The 20,606-nt window shown below is 40.5% G+C and overlaps 1 protein-coding gene across 3 annotated transcripts in view; it reads right to left on the bottom strand.

The window, feature by feature from the left end:
- btbd8 (BTB domain containing 8) overlaps window positions 1-20,606 on the bottom strand; it is a 36,571-nt gene that overhangs the window by 8,753 nt on the left and 7,212 nt on the right. For all 3 annotated transcript variants that reach the window (XM_017433702.3, XM_017433701.3, XM_037974342.1), the window contains 13 exons: window positions 19,414-19,532; window positions 18,951-19,068; window positions 13,823-13,912; window positions 12,560-12,640; window positions 12,374-12,470; window positions 11,956-12,044; window positions 11,113-11,215; window positions 9,933-10,115; window positions 9,670-9,834; window positions 6,227-6,356; window positions 5,459-5,520; window positions 4,247-4,790; window positions 1,720-1,804 (listed from right to left, as the gene is read on the bottom strand). In XM_017433702.3, the coding sequence (XP_017289191.1) occupies window positions 1,720-1,804; window positions 4,247-4,790; window positions 5,459-5,520; window positions 6,227-6,356; window positions 9,670-9,834; window positions 9,933-10,115; window positions 11,113-11,215; window positions 11,956-12,044; window positions 12,374-12,470; window positions 12,560-12,640; window positions 13,823-13,912; window positions 18,951-19,068; window positions 19,414-19,532 (1,866 nt within the window). The remainder of the gene's footprint in view (window positions 1-1,719; window positions 1,805-4,246; window positions 4,791-5,458; window positions 5,521-6,226; window positions 6,357-9,669; window positions 9,835-9,932; window positions 10,116-11,112; window positions 11,216-11,955; window positions 12,045-12,373; window positions 12,471-12,559; window positions 12,641-13,822; window positions 13,913-18,950; window positions 19,069-19,413; window positions 19,533-20,606) is intronic.

Genomic DNA, 20,606 nt, shown 5'->3' on the forward strand with positions numbered 1-20,606 from the left:
ACCTTGGCTGCGCCTAGAAATTCTGTCCATAAACGTTATGAACAGAATCGGTGACAAAGGGCAACCTTGGCGGAGTCCAACTCTCACTGGAAACGAGTCCGACTTACTGCCGGCAATGCGGACCAAGCTCTACCACCTGTCATATAGGGACCTAACGGCCCGTCTCAAAGGGCCTGGTACCCCATACTCCCGGAGCACCCCCCACAAGATTCCCCGAGGGACACGGTCGAACGCCTTCTCCAAGTCCACAAAACACATGTAGACTGGTTGGGCGAACTCCCATGCACCCTCAAGGACCCTGCCGAGGGTATAGAGCTGGTCCAGTGTTCCACGGCCAGGACGAAAACCACACTGCTCTTCCTGAATCCAAGGTTCGACAATCCGAAGGACCCTCCTCTCCAGAACCCCCAAATAGACCTTACCAGGGAGGCTTAAGAGTGTGATCCCTCTGTAGTTGGAACACACTGTCCGGTCCCCCTTTTTAAATAAGGGGACCACCACCCCGGTCTGCCAGTCCAGGGGAACTGCCACCGATGTCCACCGAGTCGCGTTAACCAGCACAACCCTACAACATCCAGAGCCTTAGGGAACTCCGGACGAATCTCATCCACCCCTGGAGCCCTGCCACCGAGGAGCTTTTTAACCACCTCGGTGACCTCAGCACCGGAGATTGGAGAGCCCGACCCAAAGCTCCCTCAATGGAAGAAGTGCCGGTAGGATTGAGGAGGTCTTCGAAGTATTCTGCTCACCGACCCACAATGTCCCGAGTCAAGGACAGAAGCACACCACCTGGTATGTTGGTGCTGCACTGCTTTCCCCTCCTGAGACAACGCATGGTGGACCAGAATCGCCTCGAAGCCGTGCGGAAGTCTTTCTCCATGGCCTTTTCGAACTCCTCCCATGCCCGGGTTTTTGCCTCAGCGACCACCCGAACCGCATGCCGCTTGGACTGCCGGTACCTGTCAGCTGCTTCTGGAGTTCCACAGGCCAAGAATGCCCGATAGGACTCCTTCTTCAGCCAAAGGGCATCCCTCCATGCATTGAGGTGAGCCCGACTATTTCCAGCCAGAACTTCTCAACCTCACACACCAGCTCAGGCTCCTTCCCAACCAGAGAGGTGACCTTCCACGTCCCAAAAGCCAGCTTCTGTAGCCGAGGATCAGACTGCCAAGGTCCCCGCCTTCAGCCACCACCCATCCCACATTGCACCCGACCCCTTTGGCCCCTCCCATAGGTGGTGAGCCCATGGGAAGGGGGACCCACGTATCCTCTTCGGGCTGTGCCCGGCCGGGCTCCATGGGCGAAAGCCCGGCCACCAGGCGCTCGCCAACGTGCCCCACCTCCAGGCCTGGCTCCAGAGTGGGGTCCCGGTGACCCGCGTCCGGGTGAGGAAACACCGTTTCCAATTCTGTTTCTCATCATAAAGGGTCTTTGGGATGCACTTCGTCGGGCCCCTCACCTAGGACCTGTCCGCCTTGGGTGACCCTACTAGGGGCATGTAGCCCCTGACAGCATAGCTCCTAGGATCATTGGGACACTCAAACCCCTCCACCACGGTAAGGTGGCAGCCCAGGGAGCTGACAGACACATTCAGTCAATTTGTGGTTGGGCTTGGCAGCTTCCCCAATCACACCACATCATAGGTAAAGGGACTGCCTGATGCAAACCCATTACTGTTGACATCTAACTGGTTTGATGAATTCAATCAATAAATCTCACCTGCCGGTCTTTGGTGTCTCTGACTTCTGAGGTTTCGTCAGGGGGGACTTGTTCACTGCCTTGGCCTGCTGTTTGGGCTTTGTGCCTAAAACGCAGAACGTGAATCACATACAGCTACGGTAAGCCCACGTCTATCAGAAAAGTAATGTTGACAATGATCACCACACAGTACACATGTGCATTTTACATATATCATTTTAAATAAACTATGGAATTACCACTATAGGAGGGTGCTAATTTAGTTGCTCTACTTGATGGAAAAAAAATAAAATAAAAAATCACTGTAACCACACAAAACTATTCAAATTCTCAGCTAAACATTTTGGCTTTGTAAAACATGCTTAAAAACAGAACAAGACTTTGTATAAAGTAGAACCTTTTCATATCTAAGGAAAAATGACAGAATCACTTCATCCTGAAGAATAGAAAACACTGATTCTTAAAAAATAATAAATATTAAATAGTACTTCATAACTTTTATGAAAGTGTGCTAAAACAGCCCTAAACTTTGTATCTGATTAAGATTCATACTATTTGCTGGCTTTACAACTGAGTTTAATTTTATTGTTTTGTTTTAAGTCTGATTGCTCTATGTTTTGTTGCATGATGCACCAATGATGGAATGATGCAATGTAAGGCTATCCTTCATAACTTTACTTTTTTTATCAAATGTTGTTGACATGTCCCCCCCCACCCCCCTCACCCCTCAGCCCACTGTAACGTTGTTAACTTCTGTTCAGTTGCTAATGTTTGTTTATGTTCTGCATGTGAATTACATTTCTTTCAGCTGATTTCTTGCACTCCAGGTTACAAACACTGACACCTATTTCATTTCATTTGCTTGTGCATATTGCTTTTAGGTTTCGGTCTTGGTGATTTGACCTCATCCTCCTTGGTCTCTGTTTCCTTTTTATAACCATCCTGTTTTTGGAGCTTGCTCTGAATTTTAGACCCAACTTATTCTGACAGGAAATAAGAAACATATCAGTCCCTCCAGGACTTCGCGGGCATTCTTTGTGATTGTTGCGGGCTAAAATGCCTGATTTCGAGGGGGATTTTACTAAAAGTTGCAATTTTTTTTTTTACTAAAATCAATAAAAAACTATAACTTTTAATATATAAACCAAAAATAGTTACTAGTTTTGTAAGATAATTACCAACAAACATTGACATTATCAAAAGGTGCTTTATTTGAGAACTTTAATAGCTTATAAACTGATATTCATGACCATTTCTGGATTGTCCCTCGTCTGCAGCTCTCCTCATGTTTTGCAGACAAAATGTTTGTCGATGAATGACTTGTGTTTATGTTCGATGATTACATTACAGGACATGCAAAACAGCTTCCCCCCACTCTCGTGCAGCTGGGTAGGAAAATGTGCAAAATGGGCAAATGTGAAGCATTAGCAAATGTGAAGCATTAGCGCACATTTTGGCTTCGGTCGCTGCTCCTGCATGCTCTCAGCATTCTGATGTTAACAGTTTGTGACATTGCATGTCTTCTTCGTGAGTTATTTGGGGTTATTTTGTATTCCACACTACACAAACTCACAAAGAAGAGACTAGACCTTAGAAACGGTGTCAAATCATTTTAGAAACAATAAATATTGGGTTAAAGTGGCAGTGTTTTGGGCAAAGTTGCGATTTTGCGGGGTTTGCTTGATTTGGCGTTAATAGTTGCGATCCCAACATCGCGAAATCCTAGAGGGTCTGACATATGTATTTTACTAGACTGTGTGATAACATTATATTCAACAGGCTTTAGAATCCTCTCCATTTTGTTTCAATTGATGGCTCTTACGCTGGGATCGAAGTTCCTGGTAATTAAAACATCTGAAATTAGTCATTAGGATCTGCAAAGACTCATTATGGCACAAACATTCTTAGATCTGTGCAGGTAACCATTTTATAATCATAAACCATAAGATAATTCTGCATTTTTCCCCTTTTGACTCATTCCACAATGTTTCCTTTACTTAATCTGAGAGGGGAAACAAACAAACAAAAACAAAACACAGTTACTAACAACTAACAGCTAATAAAACATCTTCTGAAAGAAGTAATTTTATCTTTTATTGTCAGGAATTATATCAGGAAGACTGATATTTATGTCAAGTGGGCCTCAAAGGTCTGTCCTGTTCAGTTGGGATTCCAGTCTCTCTAAAGCTACACTCACCATAAAGGCTCAGTAATGTGACACACCACCTGTGTGACAGATGTATGAAGCTTCAACCTCTGTTGTTTTTACTGCTAGACTGACACAAGCAGGCTGCCAAAGACAGCTGCATGTACTCTTTTCTTACAAATCAACACTCATACATAACAAGGCTCTTATCTTCCAAAGACCCCTCTTAGCCATAGCACAACATTGATTATACTAATTAAACTGTACGTCCTTTCCTATTTGAGACACAGTTTTATCCCTAAGAGTGTTGTTTACGCTTCAGTTTGACTGCAGTGGTGCACTACATGGTAATCAGTGTCAGCCATACTGAGAAAATGTAAAGAAGTCAATAAAACAGTAAACCTGGAATGCAATGGGCGTCATTGTGAAGACTGTTGGCTCCGTTCTCTGGCAAGGTGCTGTCTGACGAGGCTGAAGCGCTGGGCTGCGTTTGGTTGGTTCCAGCAAACTTGTCAGCTTTTCCTGCTGAGATCTTCTGAGCCTTTGTTGTTGCTGCCTGGCTAGTGGATGTCCGGCTCAGAGGGCAGGTTTTAGGTCTTGCACCAGGGTTTTGCTTTGTTTCCTGCTCTTTAGCCCCATGAGAGCCTCTTGGGTTGTTGGCACTGGCTACATCTTGTTTGGCGACTGCAGCTCCTGTTCCATTAACAACTGGTGTAGCAGCTGATGCAGTCTTTGCTTTCGTTGCTACACTCTTATCTCCAGGTTTCTTCACATTTTTTGCCTTGGACCCATGACCATCTCCTGGTTTATTAACTGTACCCAGAGCATCCGATTTCATGGCTGACGTAGCAAAGTGAGGGGAAGGATTTCTGGTTAGAGACACCCTGTGGTTCCTGTGCACAGGAGGACTCTCAGGCAGAGATGTGGGGCATTTTACAGCCTTTGACTGCAGGATAAAAATAAGCACAAGAGTCATGTAACTGTATTTCCGTACTGGGTTATTCAACAAAAAAACAGCCCAGGAAATTGATAACATTAGATCAATATACCACAGGCAGACCACCAAAGATTGTGCTATCTGCCATTTCTGATATCTGCTGAGGTTCTTTAAGTCAGTACTCCACAGCTAAACCTACATTCTGTTGTTTTTCCCCGAAGTTAAACTTTCCATTGGTTTTAGGAATTACATTAAAAATATATACATCGTTTTACTTTTAGACAGTCAAAAAAAAGGTAAAGCTAATCTTCTGACAGCATGAAATCATTTCTATGTGATCTGTAGGAGATGCACTGCTTTGAACTTCTCATGTCTAAAATCTCAGCAACAAATTCACTCGTAGCACATCTGTTACATCGTGCACATCTGTTTGGAGAGACTCTGTAGCTCATTTTAAACCATTTGTTTTTGTGTGAGGGCAGGGAATTTATGACAGATGACATCTAAGTGCCACAGACTGAACTTCTGGTGGTAATTATAACATACATGAAGCTTAAACTGCCAGCTTTATGTTTGTATCATCAGTTATCATTACAAAATACAATTCAACCGTTTTCTTTGTTTTGGTTCATAAACAATATGCCTTTAAATAAATGTAATAATTTAATGAATATTACCTGTGAGCTAGAGAAAACAGGTTTTTTACCAAGTCTTCTATTGTCTCCTTTGTCAATAGCCTCTGTCAAAATAAAAAACAAATATATCTCAGTACTTAGGATGCAAAATCAAATCTCAATTGAGCCACTCTTTTTGTTCAAAAATGTCCAGATTTCCAGTGATTACCCCCTGATCACAACAAAACAAACAACAAATCAATAAATGGTTTAGTCATCTCTGTCTTGTAAGCACTTTCAAAAAGAAAGCGATGTTTCTATAGAGTGAAATGTAATCTTTGTTATGGTAGCAATCCAGTTTTGCAATCTAAATACACTGGAAAGAACTGTAACATAATGGGCACAACTGATACCAGGAAAGCAAATGATTCATGCAGCACATTACAAATCATTAGAAGATCAACACAGGCAGGATATCATTCGTATTTATGAAAGCATTTTTCATATGCAGACCTACAACAACAGCAGTCTGAGCTTCATCCCATTAGAAACAAGCATGGCGCATCTGGTGCATTTACCATGTCAGTGTGCACACATTACCCAAAGAGCTTCAGACACACAGGGAGAATCTATCATTAAAGCTCCAGCCAGGCAGTAAATGGGTTAGTAGCAAATATAGCTAGCCAAGGAAATCAGTTTCTATTCATGCAGATCCATTGCTTCAGTATCAGATTGGGTTCTCAAGAAAAAAAAAAAACATGTAGACACATACATGAATACTATGTCTAGGGGCAAAGTAAAGCACACAGAGATTAAAATAACAGGCTTTACCTGCTAGTATCCTCTCTCTGTGTGTTGATGATAGTGTCTCCCATCCCTGTGTGTGGCGAACAGCATAAAAGGTCTGAAGCAGGAAGGTCCAGAGCCGCCCGCGTAGCGTACAAATCTCTCGCCTGAACGGCTGGCGGTAACACAGAGGAGAGGCAGGAGAAGAATGGAAAGGGTGCGCTACAGCCTAGACAAAATCAGCAGCTGCTTCAAGAACCTTTAACCATGGCAACAAATACCCTCCCCTCCTCCCCATTTCCCTCCCTCTACCCCTCCCCCCCATCTGTGTTGCAGAATTTACTTGAGCAAAATCTGTGACATCATTAGCCAATGGCCACATTCTTGTTTCCACACCTTGTTATAAAAACAGGACTGAAGGACAGGAAGGAGCTACTTCTACCTCTTCTGTTGTGTAAACAACACACTTTTTAACAGCAGATACACATCCAGATTAGTGAAGGCTGCTGGCAGACGTCAACATGTCCCTCAGCCTAATCCATGCGGTCATTCAGTACACTGCTTATTGGGGTTATGTGCTTTAACCTGTGCAGCCAGGACACTTTCTCCTGGATGCTGTCTCACAAGCTCTACCTGCATGCTCATGGTTGTTTTTAAATCCGTTTAACAGAATATAGACTGACTAAATGATACATAATTTGAAATCTCAGTCGAAGACTGATGACATTGAACACCTCATTATCAAATCCTACTGAAAGATCAAAATCAAAATCTTAAAAACGTCTTTATCTTTTTTACTGATTGTTTTGCTTTATATATAAAAAACAATTAAAGATGTAGACAATGTTTTAAAAAAATGAACAAATTTCTTACATAAGGAGATGAATTTGCTGTATATTTTCTGACTAACAGAATTAAACAGCAGAATTCTTGATGTGACATTTAGATAGGTTTATTTAACTTACTTCTAAAATAATTATTTTAGCAATTTAATGTTCTTTTGTTAAAAAAAAAAACCTTTTACATCTTGTATTCAATGCAAAAAAGCTAAACATTCTCCAACTCCTATTGCAATGAAATTGTGTAAAATGTAAACAGAAAACAGAATGTAATAATTTGCAATTCTCATAAAAGCATAGTTTATTTACATAGTAAACATATCAAATATTATAACTAAGAAAATGCACCATTTTCATTAAAAAAAGATAATTTTGAATTTTATGGCAGCAACAAATCTCAAAGATTGGGGCAGGGGCAACAAAAGGTTGTGAAAGTAGGTGGTATAAATAAGAAACAGTTGGAGGAGCATTTAGCAACTAATGAGGAGCAGCAACAGGTCAGTAAGAGGACTGTATAAAAAGAGCATTTTAGAGAGACTGAGTCTCTCAGAAGTAAATATGGGAAGAGGTTCACCAGTCTGTGAAAAATTGCATCTAAAAATAGTGGAGCAATTTCAGAATAATGCTCCTGAATGGAAAATTGGGAAGACTTTGAATATCCCATAATCTACAGTTCATAATACCAAGAAGTTTTGAGAATCTGGAGAAATCTCTGTCTACAACGGACAAAGCTGAAAGTCATTAAAAACATTAAAAAAACAGGATTAAAAACAGGTCTGATTCTGTTCTGCACATCACTACATGGGCTCAGGAACACTTCCTCAGATCATTACCTGTAAACACAGTTCACTGTGTCATCCACAAATGCTGCTTAAAGGTCTGTCATGCAAAGAAGAAGTCAGATGTGACAATCAAGCAGAAACGCTGCCGTTTTCTCTGGGCCAAAAAGTCATACATGGGCCAAACCTCATACTGCATCCATTACAACAGCATGGTTTCATAGCAGAAAAGTCCGATTCTGAACTGGCCTGCCTGCAGTCCAGACCTCTCACATTTGACGAATCATGAAACAAAAAAAGAAAACCGAGGACTATTACATTTGAAAGCTCAAATTTATATATATTAAAATGCTAATTCCTAATCAAAAAATACCTAATAAGAACAAACTTTAGAATGATCATCTTCCATTTTATGCTATATGAAAATCAGAAATCTCATAAAGATGCCTCTCAATGAAAGTCAAAGAGAGGTGCAACTTGGGGAGAGACAGATAAATCCTGTTTCACAGTTCAGGACCTTTGTGCTAAAACAATGTAAATTCAACCTGAAAAGAACGTCGACACAATAAATGTCACTATTTATTTTACTATAAAACTAAACAAATATGTAGAAACAGTTTGTTGAAAAACTAAAGCCACTCTTACAGAATCTACAGAAGTAAAAAAAAAAAAAAAATGAAGTAGCCACCAGGTGCATTCAATTACCTTGTCATTGCAAACAGGGGTTTGTCAGTTTGCTGCCTTGTAGCATTCAGATGTGTTAACAAAATCTAAAGAGAAAGGGCATCAGCAATGACTGTAGAGAAGCAACTGTTGATGCCCATCAATTTGGTTATAGACCACTCCAGTTTGGAGTCTATCATTCCACAGGAAGCAAGATGATTATTCAGAGTTGTCAATGAATGCTGGGTAAAAAGCTAGATGTGACTGAAGTGCCGAATAACTGAACAAGATTTGGACAAGCTGTGCTGTCAGTCAAAGACTGTAAATACTGGAATAGTCTATCATAGCTTTTAGGAAAACGTTCCACTTACTATCTTTAAGGCTAATCTGGGCAATTATCGAAAGAACATCTAACTTGTGTTCATTAATTTGTGTATGTGCATTTTTTAAATTTGCTTTAATGTATTTGTATTTTTACAACACTTTTATGATCCTATTACAGACTGCATTGGTAGTTTTTGTCTATTTGTGGATTTTATGTAATCTTTTTTTCTTTCTGTTTTTAAGTGTTTTACAATCAACCTGAATACAAATTAAAAAATAGCCATCATAGCTAAATCTGGCACATTTGCAGTGTGTTCCCATGTCCATTAATGTGCATTATGCCTTTCAAATAAATAAACAGTACAGTAAGTAGAAAACAATCCGAACAGTTGCTAATCTTGATAGCAGTGGATCTCCCATCAAATTCACCCTAAAATCAGATTCAAAGAAATAACAACAACAGCAACAAAAAAAACATTTCAGACCACGTTTGCCAGGAGAAGGTAGAAGCATATGCAAATGTGTGTAAAGCTCATTGAACAGAATGAATATTATTAAAAAAAAAAAGAGTGACAAAAAATTTGGAAAAATTGATAAGATCATACTTTAAATCATTGCTTTCCACGGCGATTTGATTAGCTACTGAATCATTAAAATAACTTCTATTTTTACAAACTGTTTCTACATTTTAACTTTGTTAACACATAAGTATTGTGTAATGTGTTTTGTGCCAATGTTCTTCCAAGGCAGTTTTTCTAATTTTAGAGAACTAAATGTTTTTGTTTTAAATTAATTCTGATGCCTGTGAAGGAGAGTGTACTTTGTTGCTACCATAACTGCATGAAATAAATAATGATAGAACAAAGAATCTGCTTTTGTTCACCTCCTCTTGTCTTTGCTGCTCCAGCTGAAAATCTTCCTCTAAATCATCTCCACAAAGACCGTGGACGGCTGTGAAGAGGTCACAGCAATTATCCACAGTCACACCCTCCCTGATGGCAGAGCACAACTTCTTCAACAGGGCTGGCTCTCTAGTAAACTCCTCCCTCTGTAGGTCAGTCACAAGAAAAACTAAATATAAGGGCATATTTTGAGCTGAAAATTCATTATGGTCATCAAAACAGCATGGCTACACTGTCACTTTACCCTGCGAAGGTTCTGAAAGGCCTGGGTGTGGATAACTCTGGGGAGCTGCTGGACGATGAGACGCAGGCTCTCTTCTTGCAGCTCTGTGGCCAGGCTCCTCACCTGCTGGGCCCACTTGACTTCCGGGAGGCTGCCGATCAGCTGCTCGGAGCCACAGAGCACGCTCACTGCGTTCTGCACAGTCTGAGTGAAAACATCTATCAGCTACAGAAAATCTTTCTACATAAAACACACAAGAGAAGGTCAAATAAGCATCATCCTACAGAAAGAAATCCATTCCTTTACTCCTGCCAAACATCTAATGATCAGTGGAGGGATTCCCAGTACCTGGCCAGCTCTCAAGCTCCGTACTTGCCAAGATTTGTTTACATTCACTCACAGACACCAAACTACCACCTTTACGGAAACAGAAGGCAGACTCTGTTATGAATGAAAAGGTCAAGTATGCTTTGAAGGAATGCATATCACCCACCGCTTTTTTAAGTTAAGCCATTTTGGTCAAACTTGTAACAGGTTATCAGTCGATCTCATGCAATATTGTAAGATCTTATGAGATGCCTTAATGTTCAGAGAATGCATTGTGAATAACTCTCAGTTATTACCACTACAAGTGGTAATAACTCCGTTGTAAATAGGTAATGGCAAAGGTTTAAAAAAAGATCCTGTGCGTTCAGTTAGCTTTCGGAGTATAAGTTGGGGATAACTCTAAGCTACAACTACAACCACACAATTTTAACTCAATATCTGCTAAATTAGCTGAATTATAGACATGTTTGCTTTTGCCAAGGTCACTTTGCTTTGGCAGCCATCATGAACAGAGTTGACTCAAAACATTATTCAGTTGTAGATGTACATTCAACGATTACTTTCTCAGAGTTTCATTACAATTCATTCAGTGGTTCTTGAAATATTTTGCTAATGCTACAGACAAACAGACACAGACAATAACATAATCACCCTTTCTCCTTTGGCAGTGGGCGATAATCACAAACCTGCATCAATCCTCATTTGTGTGCATCCACATCCTATTCCCAAATTACACAGTAGGTAATTACAGAAAAATGAAATAGAGCTCATCTTTTATTAGATCACGTTAATATTTCCTTCCTGAAGAAACAAGCTAGTGTACTGGTTGGTGAATACAGCCCAAATATGAAGATACTGGGAGGAATCAACTCACCATTGAGTTCGTCACAGCAGTTAAACAGGCTCTGTGAAGCTCGGGGGACAAGAGGGAAAAGTTTCTTTCACACCAGGCTTTCACGAAATGTTCAGCAACCCACCTGTAAATACACAGCGTTTGATGAGATGAACATTTTTTCAGCCCAACTGAACAACGTTTTCTCCGTCTGTCCTCCATTTACATACGGATTCAGCACTACATCTCTGGTTAGACTGACTGGTCAGAGGTCAGTAAGAGCAAGGGAACTCAAACGAGGACGTGTTCATTGTGGAAATGTAGTTCAAGATCCTTGTGACACTCCTTGGAGTCCATGCTTGAGGACACAACACAATAAGTGAGCATGAGAAGTTCATTAACGCTCTGCTGCAGAGGACAGCGCTGCTTGGTTCACCATCAGAGTAACACGAATGATCAGACTCAACAAAACAACACGGTCATAGCAAACCTCCTTCCCTCTATACACACACACACACGCAGCACTGCATTGGAACCAACAGAACAGCTCCTCTTCTAATCCAATTCATCCCTCTGTCCTGACCTACATTAAAATACTTGCTCACTTACTGCAGTTAGCAACTCATTCATAGCCTGTTGTCGTATCAGCCACATAAGAATCCTGGGTTTACGCGAATAAAAAAGGAGGAAATAAAGGTTAGAAAAGAAAAAATAAGCATATGCTCAGTCTGAAAACATTCATAATGCTAGGATCAGTAATTAAAAGGCTTTCAGTTTTCCAAATCACACATCACCAATTCTAAATATTAAAATCTCACTATTTGTCACATGACAGCCACAGAGGAGTAAAATATACTGCTCAGCTGGTGCTGAATGCAGACTCACCTCTTACACAGCATGTGGAGGTTCTGGAGGCCTAAGACATGTGTGAGCAACAGGCACTCAAGAACTGTTCTCTGAACTCCATCAACTGCCTGCAAACACAAGAGAGAGAAAGAAACAGTGAAGAGACACTAGCACATACAAGATGGTATGCAAAAGAGCTCAGAGACTAGAAACATCATAATAAATGTAAATGTATTAAACAAGTTCAGTGGATTAATAAATATTTAGGTATTATTTTGCAAATAAAATAGGGGATAAAGCACAGAAAAGTCAGAATTTTCATAATAATAAACATAATATTTCTAAAACTTTATTATAGTTTAGTTTTACTGCTTTTAATGTTGCATATATAAAATATGAAAAATATGAAATATGAAAAAAAAGAGTCTTTAAAGCATTCACAACTTAGAGAGCCAACCTTGGGGAAGAAGCGACAGTAGTCTCGGGTAAGAACCATCTCCACTACATCTTTCAATCCTTCCAAACCCAACATATCTGCAGCCAACACCACTTGGCTATAAGACAGGAGACATTACAAACAGTTCAGCTCATTTTCTCTTCCCGTCTTCAGATTTTGAACCTCATTCATGCTCACATACAGTACCTGGCATTGGCTCCACTGGGCAGATCCACAATGGCTCCATACATAAACTGGAGCAAGATTTCCATTTCATCTGGCCCCAAGCTGAAAAAATTAAAAGAAGATGTTTACAAGCTGTAAATCTTAGATTAACAAGTAGAAAATTTAGCATTTTCTGTGAAAATGTGTTGTGAATGCTGAGAGCTGAATGACTGCTAAATGAGCAGAACAGTGAAAAGCTAAAACCAGCCAAACAGCAACTCAAAGCTAAATGAAAAATAAGAAAAAAAATAGAGCAAGAATTGTGAGGAAGAATTTAAAAAGAATAATGTTTTAAAGCAACTAAAAAGATCTCTATGTATTTCTGTGGGGAACTTATCTGTAAATAAAGTTGAATATATTCAAAAGCATAAAAGTTACAAAAAATCAAAAGTCACATCACACTTTACCCAATTAAGCTCAAATATTCATCGAATGTTTTGATATATGAACGGTTAAAATAACACAAAGCATGCAGAAGCAGTTTGATTGCAAAAAACGTACAAAAGAATCTATAAACAGCAAAACAATATTGTGAATGCTGATTCACACAATAAAACGTTTACTGTTCCACCATTTTATTTTCTGTTACTCCAAACATTTATTGTATTGGTATGGCCTATTTTTTCCTTAAGGGTCTTAAAATATAAGTGAGAATCCTGTAAACAAAGCCCACATAATATTTAGCACTTAGTGACTGCAGCCTAGGGATCATCTCAAAGGATTCCCCTGCACATCAATACAGCCAATCTCCATTCTGACAGCCGTGTCTTCCTCTGTTACCCTTAGATCAGAGATGCTGGGAAAAGTGACATTTTTCTCACTGGAGGGAAAAATAGAAAAAAATAAATAAATAAATTGCCTTTGCTGCGCTGAAAGAAAGAACCTCTGGGTGGCAGTGATGAGATGGACGGCATTGGGTGCTCTTCCACAAGCAGTGAATAAAAGACTGTCCAACAGAGGAAATACTGCAACTTTGCTTGGTGGACAAGCAAACTCTGAGATTCCACTAACAGTAGGTGGCTGTGTTTAAATGTGTTTGTGGATATAAAATAAAATACAATACTGTGAGTGAAAGCCCATCGAGCCAGGTCTGTTAGAAGGTATCAATTATTAATACAGTATATGTTGCACATCAGCTTTACTTTTCTGAATTGATTTGTGGAAGTGTTAGATCAAAAGGAGCAGGAGGAGGAGTGTTACTGATCCATTTTCTGCTGCTGGATGGTGGTGGTGTGCCTGTCTTACCCTTGCAGAGTGATGCACTGTCTGGAGCTTTCCATCCAACTTCCACTAAGCATTGCACGGAAGTACTGAGACCGCGCACACAGGATTGCCCTAGAAACCCAATAAAGCACATAGTTGCACGTAAAAAAAAATCCACCCACTATTAAATATTTCACGTCTTCTGCTGGAATTGTCTGCATTGAAATGGCTTCAAAGTAACAAGAATGAAAAAAAAAATTCCATATGACTGCTTTATTCTGGGAATTTATTTTTCTTCCAGGACAAGACTGCACTATCACCTAAAGCAGGAATAGGCAACCCTGGTCCTAGAGGGCCACTATCCTGCATGTTTTACTTGTTTCTCTGCTCCAACACACCTGATTTGAATGGATGGATGATTAACAGGCTTTTGCAGAACATGGAGAGGTAATTTAACCACTGAATCAGGTGTGTTGGAGCAGGGAAACAAGTAAAACATGCAGGATAGTGGCCCTCTAGGACCAGGGTTGCCTATTCCTGACTTAGTGTCACCAGCACAAGTGTTCAGAATATTTATTCTTTATTTTATTACTGCCTGCTGCCGAAGGCAGAGAGGTGATATTTTTGCCTTTGATTGTGTTCAAAATATTTGATAAACCACTGGACGAATTCTAATGAAATGTTCAGACGGTAATCAACAGTTGCACATCTACAACCCAAGATGGCCGCCACCGTTAACTGAATGTTGGAAACACAAAAATGACTAACTCAGCCAGTTTCACAGATAACAAGCTAAAATGAGGTGTAGTAGTAGCTGAGAGCCCTACACAATGTGCAACATCTATGCTAAACATTTTAGTATTAACTGTTGGCATCAAAACTGTTTTTTAGCAAAATAATCTCATGATCCATTAAATGAAAACCATAACCAATAAAAAACCAATAAACCATTTACAGTTAACCATTTATTAACAATGGTTAACTATTGGAGCTCACCATAATTCAGGACAGCTGCCACAGCTAATTGACATTAGCCATAACAAAAATGGCTCTAATTAAGTCAATTTTACAATTATTAAGCTAAAATTTAGCGAGGTAATAACTGAGAGTTGTCCTCAACACATACACTAAGTGATAAGACATCTTGAAAGATCTCACATGAGATGGTTTGACCTAAACAGCTACCTCTGTGATTTCTCATCAAAAGATTTTACAAGGTGCTGAGCAATATACACTGCTCAATAAAATAAAGGGAACACTCAAATAACACATCCTAGATCTGAATGAATGCAATATTCTCATTGGATAATTTGTTCTGTACAAAGTTGAATGTGCTGACAACAAATTAACAAAAAAATCAATGGAAATCAAATTTATTAACCAATGGAGGCCTGGATTTGGAGTTACGCACAAAATTAAAGTGGAAAAACACACTACAGGCTGATCCAACTTTGATGTAATGTCCTTAAAACACGTCAAAATGAGGCTCAGTATTGTGTGTGGACTCCACGTGGCTGTATGACCTCCCTACAACGCCTGGGCATGCTCCTGATGAGGTGGCGGATGGTCTCCTGAGGGATCTCCTCCCAGACCTGGACTAAAGCCTCCGCCAACTCCTGGACAGTCTGTGGTGCAATGTGGCGTTGGTGGATGGGGTGAGACATGATGTCCCAGATGTGCTCAATCGGATTCAGGTCTGGGGAACGAGCGGGCCAGTCCATAGCTTCATTGCCTTTATCTTGCAGGAACTGCTGACATACTACAGCAACATGAGGTCTAGCATTGTCCTGCATGAGGATGAACCCAGGGCCAGCATATGGTCTCACAAGGGGTCTGAGGATCTCATCTCGGTACCTAATGGCAGTCATGCTCACGCTACCTCTGGCGAGCACATGGAGGGCTGTGCGGCCATCCAAAAAATGCCTCCTCACACTATTACTGACCCACTGCCAAACCGGTCATGCTGAAGGATGTTGCAGACAGCAGATCGCTCTCCACAGCGTCTCCAGACTGTCACATGTGCTCAGTGTGAACCTACTTTCATCTGTGAAGAGCACAGGGCGCCAGTGGTGAATTTGCCAGTCCTGGTGTTCTATGGTAAATGCCAAGCGTCTTGCATGGTGTTGGGCTGCGAGTACAACCCCCATCTGTGGATGTCGGGCCCTCATACCATCCTCATGGAGTCGGTTTCTAACCGTTTGTGCAGACACATGCACATTTGTGGCCTGCTTGAGGTCATTTTGCAGGGTTCTGGCAGTGCTCCTCCTGTTCCTCCTTGCACAAAGACGGAGGTAGCGGTCTTGCTGCTGGGTTGTTGCCCTCCTACAGCCTCTTCCACGTCTCCTGGTAGTGCCTCCAGCCTCTCTGGACACTATGCTGACAGACACAGCAAACCTTCTCGCCACAGCTTGCATTGATGTGCCATCCTGAAAGAACTGCACTACCTGAGCCACTTGTGTGGGTTGTAGAGTCTGTCTCATGCTACCACAAGTGTGAAAGCACCACCAACATTCAAAAGTGACCAAAACATCAGCCAGAAAGCATAGGAACTGAGAAGTGGTCTGTGGTCCCCACCTGCAGAACCACTCCTTTATTGCGTGTGTCTTGCTAATTGCCAATAATTTCCACCTGTTGTCTATTGCACAACAGCATGTGAAATTGATTGCCAATCAGTGTTGCTTCCTGAGTGGACAGTTTGCTTTCACAGAAGTTTGATTTACTTGGAGTTATACTGTGTTGTTTAAGTGTTCCCTTTATTTTTTTGAGCAATGTGTATTCCTTCAAGGAATGGTAGGCCTTTAATTTCCTTCAGAACTGCTTCAATTATGCTAAAGTTTGAACAAAAATTCAATTTGGTAGTGGCACATGTAATATTGAAAACATTTTATGTGAAGAATGCAAATAAAACTGACAAGCTTCCAACACCAGCTTAAATTTTCAGATTTACTACGCTCATTGTACCACTATCTCTCTTTAAAAAAAAAACCCAAAAAACACTTATTAAAATATGTAGACATCAGTGTTTCCCCTAGAGAACTGGTCAGGGGATAATGGTAGGAGAAACGCTGCATATCCATAAACAGAGATTTTGGTGTGGGGCAAAGGGAGACCTTGTTTACACACTCTGCTGCGCTGGAGATCACAGCTGCACAGAAACTAGTTTCTTCTGTCTGAGTAGCGTTGCTGCCCTGCTGCCCTGTGCACGAGAAGAGAAACCTGTATCCATGGTTACCAGTTGCTACTATTACATCTGAATTACTGAATGACCACCCACCGCTGGTCCACATTCACACAAGTCGACATCATATGCTCATCCATCAAGTTTTAAACCAAAAATATTTCATCTTTAGTCTCATCTACCTCGTTTTATTTGGTAATATCAAACCTTATTTATATTTCAGTTCCATAATGCCAAAAGAAATAAAAATAAATTAAAAACTGTAAAGCTTTTACTTTTTTAGTAATGATGTTATTTTTCATAACCTTTAAAAAAAACATACAAGCCTTAAGGATACTGAGCAATAAAGCACTCAGGATCATCTTCAGGTGTGCAACACCGAGGCATTGTTTTTTGTTTTAAATTTCTCCTCACATTCTTAAAGGGGAACAGGACAGGACTAGAGGAGTGTAAAAGTCCAGTAATTGTACCTTACTGTTCCATCAGTCATGCAATTATAATGTATTTTTGAGCTTCTGTGTTGTCCAGAAGAAGAATTCATGGATGTTTCTGGAAAGGATGTACTGTTGAGGGCAGCATATGTTGCTCTATAATCTCTGCTGTACTTTTCTGTATTAATGCTGCAATCATAAAAATGGAAATGAGCTTTGAATGAGAACACTGACAATCACTGAGCAGTAGTTTTCGGACATGTTTCTATTGTTACATGCCTGTCAGGCTGGTTGTTTGTTTTTCTTTTGTTCCTCTTCACAGGTAGGAGGGAAGCTGGTGCCAATCTCCTCTAATTAGATCCTCTCCACCATGGGCCAATCAGCATCCAAGGAGGCCTTATATAAACAGCTCACCTTAGGAACAGAGGCCTGCTCCACCTGGCTTGCTAGCTGCTGCATGTTATGTGTTTTGGGCTCTCAGTGTGAAGGTTTGTGGTGGGAGTTAGAGGACTAGGTAAGTTTGGGGTACCCTGTACATTTTCATCACGTAGTTGTTTTTCTGTTATATACACTAGGTAAGTAGGTGGGTGCCATCCATGTAAAGGTTTGGTGAAACTTTTGTTAGATCAAGTAGGAAGGGTTTTCTTTTCTATTTTGTTTGGTGTAGCACAGATGATAGTTAGGCCCTGTTTTGTTTTATTAGTTTCTTTGATTTGGCACCACCTAACTGTCCCTTTCTCCCCCACAGTTTGTACAAGCCTTCTGGGATTTTTATTATCTTATTATCAATAAATCCCTCCTTTTTTTTCTACATACACTTGGACTCTGTTGAATTTTGTGGTTGTCGTGTTACTCCCCTTGTCACCAAAAGGGTGGGCCGTAACACTATACTATACTGGTCAGTGCTGCCTTTTGTTGACAGGTTAAATTTAAAAAGTTAAGTTTTTAAAGTAGCATTTTTGAATACAAGCCTGTAGAGCTCAACAAAGATTTCCTTAACTTCTTCCTTGTTCATGTGGTTCAGCTCTTGATGACTGATGGTTCATGATACATTCCTGTCTAAAGGTTTATCAGTGTATTTTGCACACTAAAATTCCTCTAGAGTCATTGAACTATTTAACTGTTTAATGATTTTATATAAAGAGACAATATGTAACTTAGTTCCTATCTTTTTGAGAACAGCTGTTTGGCCATAAAGTTTTTATTCACACAAAAATAACCCAAAATGCTGTAGTAACTATGCCAGGCCTGAATGTGGCGCTTTAACACTGTCCCAGAAACAAGGTGTGGAGCATGTGCATAAAGCTTGAACACTAGATGTAAGTGGAATCCCTCGGGAAAACACATGGGTGGTGTTTTAAGATTTTTTTTCACTATGGGCTCCTAAACCGTTCTTTCCATGTGGATGCAAGCCTGAATCAATAAAATAAACTTTTTTGTATTCGTAAAAACAGTTTCTGTGTGGACATAAATAACTTAACAAGCCTCCCTCCCCAAAAAGTCATGCTCCACGTGTTGCCCCTAAACACAAGGCTGCCGTGTTAACCACAGACAGCTCTACCTGTGGCAGAAGAAGACCTGCTCTGCCACTTGGACCGTGATGTCGCACTGTTCTCCCCTTTGGTACAGACCCAGCAGATCAGCACCAAGGCCAGAGGCCGGCTCAGGAGCTGCAGCACCTGGGCAGAAAGAGGAGATGGATAACGAAGAGGAACAGAAAAGGATCAAAGGCTTTGGGTGCACTTTAAACTGCAGAGTCTTATTCTTCTGTGTGTAATGGAACAATGACATGGATTTGCACTAAAAACAAAAAATAAAAAAGCATAAAGAAACTAAAGTTATTCTAATCTTGAATTACTTGTAGCATGCCCATGCTGGCATTAGCAGGAACACCAGGCATCCAAATGGGATTAACTCCTAAGTAGATTATGACTAAAATAACATAATGTGAGGAAAGTGGATGAACAGGGCAGCTTGGTGGTCACATGACCCTGAATAAACCTTCTACGGGTTGATCTGTTTACCTGAGTCAGTGGAACTGTGAAGATCTGTGAGGTTTGGAGTGGTGCTTTCTGGCAGGGTGCTCTGTGAACCTGAGTGTCTTTCAGCTGTTCGCATGCTCTCCTCTGCTGTGTACACTCGCCTGCAGGGGGGAAACCCTAAAGGTTAATCAAAATACAGCTTTTCGTGCACATTTAAACTGCAGTCTCATTTGATGCGACTCCTCCTCCCCGAACAGTTGATGCCTGAGCTGTGCGGTTTTTTTTATGCTTATAGAGTAACTCAAACATCAGGGGTGAAAAAAACAAGGGTTTGGGTTCCTCTAACACCTACAAGTGCACTTAAAGATCATTTATCCAGTTTACACTGACCATTAAGAAGTCTTTACTTAAAATAGATCTAAAGGAACCAAAATATACAGTCCTCTCTCAGCAGGAAGAGTAAAGTAGTATGTGCTTATTAGATCAAGATGGTATGTTTCTCTAGTTTCTGTAATATAATATTGAGCAGCAATAGAAGAATACACATTACAACATGTTTAAATGCAAGACTGTAGCTTTGGAAGATACACATTTAATTTAAGTTAGGTAAACAAAGTGATTTTCTGCTCTAAAGGAGGACCTGTTTTGACCCTCCCGCCCATCATATCCATTTGAAATTCATCAGAAAGCAGAGTCCAGTGTTAACAACAACAAAAATTAACCTTCTGACAACTAAATTGGCAGCTCTTTCCTTATAGTTAACCTCAAACAGCACCACCACAAAGAAATAATTCAATCTGATTTTCAAGCATAAAATTTAAGTTTGTTTTCTTTTAAAAAAAGTTGAAAGGATTTTACCAGTGGATATGACAGCATGCTGGGAGATTCCCATTTATGCCAGTGTTTGCCAATTTCTGTGGTAAATTAAAACACACACACCTGCTAATCTATGACTAAATAACAACTGATAACAAACATTTATCCCAGCTATGTAAGGACAGTGATGCACTCAGTCACCATGAGCCTGAAAACAAATATTTAAATCAATGGTACTGTAGCCAAATCATATTTAAAAAAAATTAAAATAAATTCCCTTCTCACCCTCCGCGGGTGGTCTTTGTTTCATCCTCTGAGCTCGGGTCCTCTACCAGAGGCCTGGGAGCTTGAGGGTTCTGCGCAGTATCTTGGCTGTGCCTAGAACTGCACATTTCTGGACTGAGATGTCTGATGTTGTT

The sequence above is a fragment of the Kryptolebias marmoratus genome, linkage group LG24 (assembly GCF_001649575.2).
Source record: "Kryptolebias marmoratus isolate JLee-2015 linkage group LG24, ASM164957v2, whole genome shotgun sequence".
In the NCBI taxonomy this organism is placed as follows: Eukaryota; Metazoa; Chordata; class Actinopteri; order Cyprinodontiformes; family Rivulidae; genus Kryptolebias; species Kryptolebias marmoratus.